General features: G+C 37.2%; 1 protein-coding gene across 1 annotated transcript in view; it reads left to right on the top strand.

Annotated features, from left to right (window-relative positions):
• Window positions 1–12851, top strand: part of LOC125646540 (cysteine sulfinic acid decarboxylase-like) — a 152536-nt gene that overhangs the window by 108357 nt on the left and 31328 nt on the right. Inside the window, exons 11-12 of the mRNA XM_048872888.2 lie at window positions 8130–8208; window positions 9141–9222. Coding sequence (XP_048728845.1) covers window positions 8130–8208; window positions 9141–9222 — 161 coding nt within the window. The remainder of the gene's footprint in view (window positions 1–8129; window positions 8209–9140; window positions 9223–12851) is intronic.

The following is a 12851-nucleotide window of genomic DNA, read 5'->3' on the forward strand; positions in this document are numbered from 1 at the left end:
TTGGATTTGCTATGAAACACATTTTGACAATATTTTTCTAAATTTCTATAGTATTTAAACAAATTAATTGCATCCAACATTTTGGGTTTTGAGCCCTATGATCTGGAGTAATAAATGTGCTTTTTTGCTAACAAAAGAAGAAAATTTTCCAAACAACTTCCATCAATATTGCCTAGTAACACTATTCGTTTTTGTGATTTTATAATCTTCTTTAAATGCATTGTACCATTTCATAAAATCTGTCCGGAAGGCAGATACATAAAAATATGAGTGACTGTTTCTCTTTCGCTTTTGCAAAAATAAACACAAGTCATTATCTACAAGTTTAAGTTTGTGAAGGAAAGAGCTATGTAACATTAGTATACGGTATTGAAAATAAATTAATTTTGTTTCTTTTGTGCAAAATGATGCATTCATGCAAGGTGAAGATAACGAACAGTGATCAATCTCACAACTCCTATAAGCAATACAAAATAGATAGTTGGACTGTAATAAATTCCCAACATTTTTCTGAAATAGTTTCACTGAAATAAGTTTTCCACTTCTCCCTTTTGAGTTGTGGTTTTATGATATCCATTTCCTTCAAAACTTGATCTATACAAATCAACATTAAAACTAGACTTCATACTGGCCTAATTTGTTTTCTCTTCCATTCACAGCTATACCTTTGATATTTCGATCTTCTTTAAGTGCTATTGCCAACATTTCTACTGTAATAATAAAAATGCCAATGGATCTCCTGGTCTACAGCCTCGTTCAAGACTGAAGAAGTTAGATAAATATCCATTGTTAATAATACAACTGGTACTAGAGGTGTAGAGAGTAAGAAATTATTAATAGATTTCCCAAAATTGAAGGACCTGAGTGTCTTTACAATAAAATTCCATTCCATTGAATCAAATGCTTTTTCAAAATCTAATAATGAAAACAATCCAGACTATACAACGCGATACAATAGTAATGAAATCAAAATGAGAAGTACATAGATATACATGATTATGTGCAGAGTTAACTCACTTAGAAGCGATAGATCTCCTTGACAGTGTTGTTGACTGTCTGATGGCGAAAGGGGTGGTATGTTCCTGATCTGAAAGTCCGCCAACGCTAGAATGTTCCATGGATAATCATATCTATATCCTGGAGCGTGGAGAAGGTATCGTGTGTCGATCACAAACAGGATACGATCCAAGGAGATGCAGGTCACCACATTAGGGTCCTGCGAGGTCCTCATAATCAACTAAGAACCTATCTTCTGGCAATTGTCGAGTCCATTCCCTCAGTCCCTCGGCCGACCCTGAGAAGCAGTTAAGGTGGAAAACGTGCATGCTCATATTCATCTGTATTATGACAATGGCTCATTTGGCTGCTTCTCCAGTGATCCCTACAGTGATGAATTACTGGTTTCGGGAGTTCTCTAACCACTTGTAAGGTCTAATTGATTCCTTACCAACCGATAGAAGCATTCCGCAAGGTTAGCTGTTGGACGACAATAACAGCTCAGTCAAATCGGTCCTTACCTCTCCAATGATTCCACAACGGGAACAACTTGCTAGGATGATCAGGTTTTTAAGCAAGGATCCGTAGTAGTAACTTGGGGATGGATCCTGGAAGGCATTGGCAGCGTGACCCACATGGGCCTCCCAATGAGTCCATATAGTTGGTGACTGCCATGGTCACTATTTCTCGACCACCAAAAAGTTTCATGAGAGAAGTCCCGGTAGGGCTCCTGGGTGATTTTAAGATCTGGTTCAGATGAAAGTAGTTGTTCATAATATCGATTACCTCCATTTGAGACATGGGGTGGTCCACTGTTCCACCACTACGTGGCATCAGACATTGGTGTTCCTTAAACTGGTCCCTTCTACTGGGACTCAATCGTTTCAGTAGGGAAGTGACGATTTGTCAGTGCAGAAGGCATCACACATCATTAGGAGGAGCAATTAAAAGTGATTCCAGCTGATGATAAAAGTATTGAGCGCAATAGAATTGCAGGAGCTGAATTTCAGTTATTGAATACACCAGAGGCTTAATATCCCACTAGTTCGTGCTAGATAAAGCAAGGCATCAAGATCCTCAAGTTCCAACTGCTCCCGAAGGAAATGAAAGGATTCCGTCAACAGTTAACACCACTCATAGGTCTACATCTTCAAATCAATGTCCGGTACTCGCCCTTATGTACCAAATGTGCTTCACCCATAAGCTATCTGCATTCCCAGCAGGTAAGGGTCCCAAACAAACATCATGCGGGAACATTTGTCACCTCATGTGACCATAGCATGACTCTCCGCAGATTAAACACCTACATGTATTATTGTGTCCCTTGGCGGCGATTCTGCTTCTGCTCCTGTGTCACCGGGCCGTGATGCTAGCTCCATATTGGAATGCGGGGTGAGGTAATAGAACGGGGCATCCTAGATTCTCCCAACACCAAGGAGGGCAATTGTTGTATATTACATTGTTCCATTGGGCATTCTGACCGGGAGTGGACTTGAGACGGGATTTTGACCCTGCCCAGTGTTGATTTGCGGCAGGCATATAAAAGTCACCGCGAAATAAGCTACAAGGTGATGTTCTCGTCTCGGCTGCTCTGGTAGAGGCACTACTTTGATTTATTTGCAGAAGTCATTTTTGTCATCAAGAAATACCTATTTCCACTTTCACTTATGTTGAAGGGGCATAAGATGTCAAGATGCACCCGCTCTATTGGAAAGTTTGTGTAGGAAAACCTGCAGAGAAGCCCGAGTCCCTACATTTGGCTTTTTGTTAGTGTTGTGCACAATTTCAACATATCAACAATCGAAGTGATTGCTCGGTGTGGGGTAAGCTAAACATGGTGTTTACGTCAACGCTGTCTTAACGCCTTTAAACACCAACTGTCCGCAGTCCATTCAGATACTAGTGAGTGAGGCAGGTCATACACCTCAGTTGTAAGGGAAGGGTAATCTTTCACATGGTCCTTGTGGTAGTGAATGAAGTCCTAAACTGACATCAGAACATTAGGATGTGGCAGTTCATCATGGCTTGTGCCTTCTTGGTGCCATTAAAACGCCTTGCTCGGATATTTCTTTGCCAAGGTACTCTACTCATTTTTCGAATAGTTTGCATTTCTTAGGTTTCAAATTCAGGATATCCTGGTGGAAGCGCTGAAACAGTCTTGAAATTGTTTAATTATTTCTCAAATAGTTTTCCAGCACAATGACATCGTTAAGGTAGACAAGGACATTGTTCCATGTTAAACCTCGCAAGACAAGTTGCATAGCTCTCTGGAATGTCGTTGGGGCATCACACATTCCGAAGCCCATCCGGGTATGTTCGATCAGTAAATATACAGTAATGAAAACCGTTTTCTTGCGATCTTGCTCGTCTTTGTCAATTTGGTAGTATCCGCTAACCATGTCAAATGAACTGAAGAAGGCAGTGAATATATTGTAAAAGGGAAAAGGGAAAAGTCTTTAATAGTTATTTCAATAAGCGCCCTATAGTCAATAAACCATGGTGCGCTGTCACCAAGACGGGGGCGGAGGCCCAGTCGGAACATGAAGGAAAAATCACACCACCATCTAGCATGTTTATCAAATGCTTTTTCTTCTCTTAGCTGATGGTCTTACGCTGCTTGACAGCTTGACAGTGGTGTGTTTCCTGTATGAATGTGGTGCTTCACAGCAGAGGCAACCTGCATCCAGGTCATGTTTAGTAAAAACAACAAAAAACTCTAGAAGTTTCCGCAGACGTTCCCATTGACAGGTATCGATGCTGGAACAGAGTTGTTGGTATATGTCTTTAAGGTGTTCTGAAAGAGCTGGTCGTCCCGTGGTCTGGCGGAAATCAGTTTTTTAAATGTTAAATGACCTTTCAGAGTTTGAAGTCCCAGCAAGTCCTCGGCCGGGCTCATCATTTCATTGAAGGACTCGGCTTGTCCGAGAACTGTGTCATGCTTTAACTTTACTTTTTGATTAAAATCATTTATCAACTAAGTTGAATCATTGAAGTCATTATGTCGGCACCTCCTAAATCCCGTGAATTGGATCCAATACCAACGTCCTTACTGAAAACATGCCTAGATAGCGTTCTTGCCCTAATTACAAACATTATTAATCAATCACTCAGTCAGTCTGTGTTTTCATTATCATTTAAACAAGCTGTTGTTCGTCCTCTCATTAAAACAAATCAGGCCTAGATACACAGGAATACCGGAATTACAGACCTGTTTCAAATCTCCCGTTTATCTCCAAAATTCTTGAAAAGATTGTTGCAAAACGTTTGGATCATCACATAGAGTTGAATCATTTACACAACAATGTAGTCAGCATACCGTGCCTTCCATTCAACGGAGACAGCTCTACTTTGTGTCCACCACGACATTGTAGAAGCATTAGATGGTGGTTCCAGCGTTCGCATTAATCATGTTAGATCTTTCGGCGGCCTTTGATGTCATTGATCATCCTATTCTGATAAGACGTTTTGAGTTTGCTTTTGGTATTTCTGGCTCGGTCCTCAATTGGATTAAGTCATATCTCTCAGAGGGGACCCAAAACGTAGCCATAGGATCTACCTTCTCCATTGATTCCCGTCTCAATTGCGGCGTACCACAAGGATCTGTCATAGGACCTCGGCTCTATGCCATTTTCTCCAAACCTATTGGTGAAATATGTCGTAAAAACAATGTTCTACATCACTGTTATGCAAATGACACATAAGCCTATCTAGTCTTCAAACCTAAACATGACTGGCAAAGTACCGCTAGCCGCCTTGAGGCTTGTTTGGACGAAATAAAGATGTGGATGTCTGCTAACATGCTAAAATTAAATCAGGACAAAACAGAGTTCATTGTTTTTTTCACCGAAAACCATAGTCACTGACTCACCATTGTACCATCTGAACTTTGTCGGTGTCTCACTATTATCAGTGATACACCGATTGTGAAGAACCTAGGTGTATGGTTTGATAAGACACTTTGCATGCAAAAGCAGATCTCATCTGTGTCTCGTGCCTGCTATCATCAACTACGTAACATCGGACGAATACGGTCGCTCATAACAGAAGATGCATGCAAGATCCTAGTATGTGCCCTCGTGACATCTCGGCTCGACAACGCCAATGCCCTTCTTTTCGGTATTAACACAACCGACTTGGCAAAACTGCAGCGGATACAGAATATGGCAGCACGAATCATTACTCGTACCAAGAGAAGTGATCACATAACTCCAGTGCTGATTTCTTTACATTGGCTTCCTATTGACAGGCTCAGCCAATAAAAAATTATCCTCTACGCATACAAGGTGATTCAGAAGATGGCACCAAATTGCTTGGAGGAGGTGATCACTGTTTACCAACCGAATCGTTCGCTAAGATCTGAAAATTCACTGACATTAGTTAGACCTAGATATCGAACCTCCACATATGGAAACAGGCGCTTGGATGTGGCAGCAGCTACATTCTGGAAGTGTCTGCCTGATACCCTCCGCCGTTGTCTGAATTTGAACATTTTTAAAAAAACATTTAAAAACACATCTTTTTAGACTTGCATATTATTAGTATTATAGGTGGTTAAATCTTTATGGTTTCTTTACCATGATTTTAACATGACTTTTTCAAGTGTATAATTGTATATTTATTTCAACTATTGTATTTTATAGCATTTGATTGTACGGCGTGGAACTTTTTTCATGCATATCATGTTTTAGATTTTAGTAATTTTACTTCACATTATTGATGTTTTTCTAGCATTGTTTTGATATTATATGTCTTCGTGCTATTAAAATTTCCTTTTACTACGTTTATAACATGCTGTATCATTTTTATTGTGTACAGCGCTTTAGAGTGGTTATTTATAGTCATATAGGGCGCTATATAAATAAATATTATTATTATTATTAAAGGCTGTTTTGGCTGGCGATCAGACGGTTCTTGATCATGTGGCCAGAGTGCGAAGTCAACAGTAAAAGGGGTCACAGGGGTTTGGCACCTATCAACTAGCTGCTTGAAGATTCGTGATGGTGATCAGTGTTCTGATATACTGGAGTAGTCTGTGTAGCAGGTCAACCAACTCTGCCTTCAAGACATCAAGGTCAATCGAGTGGCGTTCAGACCTAGTTATACAATAAACACCATCTGAGGGCATACTGTTCAGTAGAGATTTGAAAACCTTGGTCTCCTTTTTGTGGGCACTACTGTCACATGAAGTGGTCATGGGAATTCTCCGAGCTAGGGGACTTACAACTTCCCTTGGTCGGGCGTCAGTTAAAGATGGTGTCCCTCCTGAGGCTATCTCCGCAATGTATTCTGGTGCAAGGTTGTCATTGCGCTGAGGGGGCGGAGCCTGGCGTCCCAAATACGCGGACATGACTTCCCTGAGGAATTTTTCTAGGGCGTTAATCTTAATGTTCATATTTACAACCTTTTCAGCTAGCCCATCAATGGCAAGGCTTAGTTTCTGTAGGTAGTAAGAGCTGGCACTGAGATCATGTTCTGGTTCTACCTCATTTCTTTAACCATGTGACAGTAGATCTTCTGTAGTATCATCGTCTGAGTCTAAGAGGTTATTTCCCAGGTTTATTCGTTCACCTTTGATCCAACGTTGTCCGATTTCTAAAGGAATTCTGGTATTCTTAATATTTGATAGTCATGCGGGACCCTTTCGCCCCTTAGCTTGGTTCTTGCAGGACCAATACACTTCAAGGGTTTTAACTCTGATTTTAGCGCTAATTGAATGCTCATAGTTGAAATCTTGATAACAGAAAAGCTCACTTGACCTTTCATCTTAGGTGAGCTAACTATTCTTTTAAAAATCATTGTTTTCTTTTCCCGACCCTAAATTTTCATTTTGGGTAAGTTGGAAGTCTATATCTTTTTTCAAGAATCAAAATATGACAAAAGATAATGAAAATGTGAAGATAGCGAATAGATATGAATTAATTTTCGTAAAGTTGTTAAAAAACATTTTTATGTGTAGTCAGAAGAAATAGAACTAGCGTAAAGAAATCGTCACCCATTTCAAATACTTTTCTATTCAAACTCTCGAAAGATTATGCCATTTTTGTTCTATTGGTATATTAAGGTATTCGATGTATAATGACCATATTTCATATCTAATAAAGTGATGGTGGAATATTTGTAATCATGGTATCATTTTGAAGGGTTCATTAAATAAAAATAATCCACCATAGGAATTTTCAAAATCTTGTTTACTGCTTGATTTATTTCACTTAGAATTTAACAGTGAAGTATATGGGAAAAGTATGTTTCATTAGAATATTTTAAAAACAAATTATATTTTCATACTAATATCTTAGTAGAAAGTTACATACACTTTCTTTTTATGAATTTATGAATTAAAATTATAATCATTGACCACACACATTTTTAGAAAATTAGATTTTTCTTATTTTTACAAAGGGCAGACAACTCCTCCAAAAAGTCTTAAGTGCAAAAAGGTCAGCTTCTAATCATTTACCAGTCATGTGAATTTCATCTGCTTCACTTTCATCATTATTTAACAATAAACTTTTATGTTGATCTAAATCCTTCAAAATTGTTCATTATCCTTTCATTATACATGGGATACCTTAAATCGTTCTAATGACCATAAAATTTGCGTAATGCTGATTTTAAACGGGATTGTTGGAACCCCATTAGCATCAACTTATTTGTCACTAGCCTGTCTCGATCTAAAACCTGACAATACACAGAACTGGCTCTTGTGTATCGAATCGGTTGAGAAACGTAAACACCATATGCAGGTGATAATGGAATATATATAAATTGATGATGGAGAAGCTGAAGTCATCGCTTTTGTCATAAAGTTGAGTTGTTAGTGTGGCGATAACATTTATCTTCAACAAATTATCCAGGTATGAAACAGATATGAAAGCCTCTGCTGTGTGTTTCATTTCGAGTTCACCCGGATATATCGAATCGACGTATGAGTGAAAATGAGTATCATGAATAGATAAAACGTGTCGATATGAGTTGAAAGCCATAGCAAGATTTTTGTTCTTGTCATATTGAAGCCTTTGAGTAGATTCTTCCTCGTAAGTATATAAAAACAGGTCAGCTAATAAAGTAGCACACTTTATGTCAATGGGAATTCCAACAGACTGTTGTTTTCATATATTTTTATCTCATTTCAGGGCAGATTCAGTTGCTTGGAATATCCATAAAATGAGTACGGGTCTCATCCAGTGCTCATTGTTTCTAACAAAGAAAAAGGTAATCGTAATCGCATTCGTTTGGAATGCGATGCTACTTTACATTTGATTGAGTTTTGTATACCATCAATTTAAAACTTCAAAATTACATTAAAAGTCCGAGATATTCTAGTCAAAATGATGATACCGGGTGCACATGTTTACATAGTTTGCATGCACGGAGTTACGAAAATAAAGATTTTGTATTGTGTAGTTCTTAGGATCATATTTCAAAGTTGCACTTCAACTTTAAAAATAGTTGTCTTACGAATTCCTGGAAGTGCTTGGCCTTTAGATTAGGGGTTTTGGTGTTTGGGTTGGGCTTTATGGCGTATATAGAAAACATTCATTATCTTCTCAGAAGAACTAATTTGCAAACTCATAGAATGTACAGGGATACTGTAAAAGGATGCTCGTATGCATGGGCGGAGATGTATGTATGAAATGCAATGCAAGTCAGAAAGTGCGGATATAATGAAGGGATAATATTGATAAGGAGCAGGAAGGGCGCTATTAGAAATGTGAAATTAAAATTGGTGGTATATATCGTTATTATGAACACAGGGACCTAAACCAAGCTTTCAATGTGTAACAAAATAAGTTAATCCTCGCCATGTATCCATACATTAGCTGTTTCTTAAAAAATAAAACAATTTGAAACCATACGTGACAGAGGGTATTGTAATCGCATGTCGCATTAGTCATGGACATAGTCCAAGGTTACCTGAAATTGATAATATGAAATTGTCAGTTTAGTATACACAGCCTTAGAATACATGTAACATCATCCCTTAGTGGTGTGTACACTTGCATTAAATGGCATATCAGATTGGTGTAAGTGATTGAAATAAAGTTGCAGCAAAAACCAATTGGTCGCACTCAGATTGTCTTCACTAAATGCGTGTATGTGCAATGATTCGATGTTATTGTAAACTAAAATTATCGTTCTTTCAGGGATTTTTGGAGGAATGTAACAGGTTCAATGCTGAATATCTGTTTCAACCGGACAAGCATTATGATGTATCCTATGACATTGGTTTGTATATAGTATTTGTTTGATCAATATACACCTATGTTTTATCGGTTGTACCTGACCGACGAGACTCTTTCTTAAACCCTATCATTTCTTTCACTTATTTTTGTGGAAAGACCATCTGTTTATTATAATCTTCAGTTTCCAACAGAAGGCCGCATTCTTCTACTGTTTCTTATTTCAAAGGTCTTCCATCTACGAATGAAGACCTTCTAGTGATTAGACTGTTTTCACTTTTAAAGGGTATTTCATAAATTGTGTCAAGTCTGAAAATAGATAATCTAGAAATCAGCCTATTGTTTTGGGGTGGATGCATATATGTTAAATTCATTCTCATTAGTGGGATTAAAATTTCCTAAGAAATACTCCGATTTAGACTGTCTCTTAAAGGACACAATTGTCTTCCACGGTTTCGTTTTACTAAGCGCAAAAGTCTACTCTCCGCTCGTTTGGTAACTTTTCGAGGTGTCCCGGAACGGGACAAATTTTCCACATTTCCCTTGATGCCATATAGATCGAATTGTTGACTCAGGTATATTCAACAATCTCTCAATGTCACAATTTCTGTGTCCCTCCCGTTTTAAATCAACAACCACTTGTCTAAGCTCAGTGCTAATTACTTTCGACTTTCGTGCCATGTTAGAAAACATCGGTTGATAAAAATAGCAGACGACAACATTGATACGTCATCTAGTCAGATGATTAGTCATGTGATACATGTACGGGAGAGAACTCAAAATTAGTAAACAATCAAAGAATTCTAGATGTGAATCATTTTTAATTTGCTATCTAAAAAAATCACGCCGCCATTTTGTTTTTCCGCGAATACTTTTGAGGCGGCGCTGTAGTTTTAGACATGAAATGAATTAATTTTGCTGAAAAAATTAACAAGTTTAGAAACATGTGATGTGTCCCTTTATCGGCAGTAAAGCAGCCTCCATATGCTAAGTGTTGTAATTTAATTACTCGAAATATAAATTCAAATACCCTTCAAATTTACAAAACTGCTATAAATGAATTCATTTATGAAAGGTGAATATAACAAACAGCAATCAGTCCCATAACTAATATAAGGAATACAAAATAAAGAGTTGGACAAACACGGACCCCTGGATATATCAAAAGTGGGATAATGTGCCTAGGAGGAGTAAGCATCCCGTGTCGACCGGTCACAACCACCGTGAGCCCTGTCTTGATCAGGTAAACGGAGTAGTCCGTAGTCAACACCAGTGTGCCAAGAACGACCTAACACTCGGTATGAAACACGTCAGACAGCATTTGACCTAATGATAGGCTGCATTGGAAAATTATATTAATATAATGACCATAGAATTTGCGAAATCCTGACTTTAAACGAGACTGTTGAAACCCCTGTAACATCAACTTGTTTGTCAGTAGCTTGTTTTAAAAAAACGATCATACACAGAACAAGCCCTTGCGTATCGAATCAGTTGAGAGATGTAAACACCATATGCAGGTGATAATGGAATACTTCTACATAAATATTGGAAGTTGACGATGGAGAAGCTGCAATTATCTTGTTTGGCTTAAAGTTGAGTTGTTAGTTTTCCGTTAATATCAATTTTCAATAAAATACCTAAGTGTGAAGCAGATATGGAGGACTCTGTGTCTTTTATATCGAGTTCACAGAGATATATCGAATCGAAATATGAATGTAAATGATTATTACTAATAATTAAAACGTCGTCGATATATCTAAATGTTGAGTTGAAAGCCACAGCAAGATATTTTTACTTCTTATGTAGAAGCTTTTGAAAAAACATGCTTCATTAGAATATAAAAACAAGTCAGCTAGCAATGGCGCACAATACGTGCCCTTGGGAATTCCAACAAACTGTTGGAAGACCTGATCACCAAAGACTGTGAAGATTGTCTATGAGGAACTCCAGGATAATTCTTATTTCAACTCCAGAGTATTTGTGCTTGAAATCAGAGTGATGTTTAAGAAAGTAATTTTTTGGATGACTGCTCTGTAATTATGAATATTTCCTTTTTCCATTCTTTGTTAACGAAGCAACTCTGTGTGCTGTCAAAAACATGTAAAGTGTTAAAACGTCATATGTTTAGATATTGTTGATTTGGGAAAAGTTTTGCGATTTCAAAATTACTTAAAGTTCTGTTGATTTTTTTTTAATCCACATCTGATCTATGCCAGTTCTGGCATATGTTGTGGCAAAGTACGTTTGAAGTTTCTCCTTCACAGCTGTTATAATATTTTAGGGACTCAGTAGAGCATTTACTGGATCCAGCAATGTATCTTTCTTTGTAAGGTTTTGGTGAAGTTTAGGAATCCAGTATAGGTAAGGTAACTGATATTCATCTACCCCCCCCCCCCCCTTGACTGGGATAATAAATGTGTCTAAAACTGAAGCATGATTTTGAAAAATTACATCTTTTTAAAGGGCGGTTGGATTATAAGTACGATTACCAAATGTGGAATTAATCCCACGTTTGTTGAAAATAATGATCCTTACAAACATAATTCTTATCACCGTTTACCTGATCGATAGGTTATACGGCGGGCGTAACTAGTCAACAGGAAATGCTACTCTCCCTATGTATCTATCCCACCTCTAATGTTTCAAAGGGTCTGTGTTTCCCCACTCTCAATCTTGTATTCTTTAGGGTATTTATGAGATTGATCGCTGTTTGTTATTTTTAATTTTTGATCACCATGTTGATTCCATGTTTATCATTACTTGTACAATCACACATAATTGTTCGTTGGAAATATAATTGTTCTACCAATCATTAAAATGCATGTAGCATCCTTAATCGAATTATATATATATATATTTTTATAATTAATATGTATTTATGATGTTGGGAAAAATTCACTTTAATGATTATAATCTTTTTGATGGTTTTTGAATTATTAGAATATCAGATTCTGAATTTTGATACGCTATATGAAAAATACAAATGTTTGCACTGTCGTTAATTATAGTTTCTCAGCCAAACATAACCTACAATCTTAATCTGTAATGAAAGTTCTAAGTCCATAACTCTTATCACCAGCTGTAAAATAGAGATAGAAAAGAAATTGTTTGTGTGCTCGCGATAATTTCCTTTCAAGCTCTATGAAACTTTTCAAAAACTTCATTGCATATTTTGTACGTGTACATGTGAAATTATAATGGATGGTTTCAATTCAACTGTGTATAGGAAAAAGTACAAACTCGAGAAAAAAATAATACAAACATAGATTGAAATTTTACTTAGACAGGCATATTGCAATTAATTTCAGATTTCAAATTTTGATCCAAAATAATGTACATTAATATTCAAGTGTTAATTCCAAAATGAGGATTATAGTACCTTTAATACTGGAACACAATATATATAATTCGACTTCATTCATATGTTATTCAATATAATGTCTCTGACAGAATCTATGTTTGTATTACTGAAAATTTAATCAACTAAAAATTCATTACTAGTAATGCGTAGGTCTTCTGTTACGGTACATATCTTCCTGTTCGTACGAGGACCATTCAACTATGTCTGAAAAAGTGCGTTGACCAAAAAGAAAATCCGGGAAAACGGCGATCGAATTTTGAAAGAAAAACTAAAATGTATAACAGGTGTGGACAAGCACTTCTGGGAAGGTT

The sequence above is a fragment of the Ostrea edulis genome, chromosome 6 (genome assembly GCF_947568905.1).
Source record: "Ostrea edulis chromosome 6, xbOstEdul1.1, whole genome shotgun sequence".
NCBI classification, from domain to species: domain Eukaryota; kingdom Metazoa; phylum Mollusca; class Bivalvia; order Ostreida; family Ostreidae; genus Ostrea; species Ostrea edulis.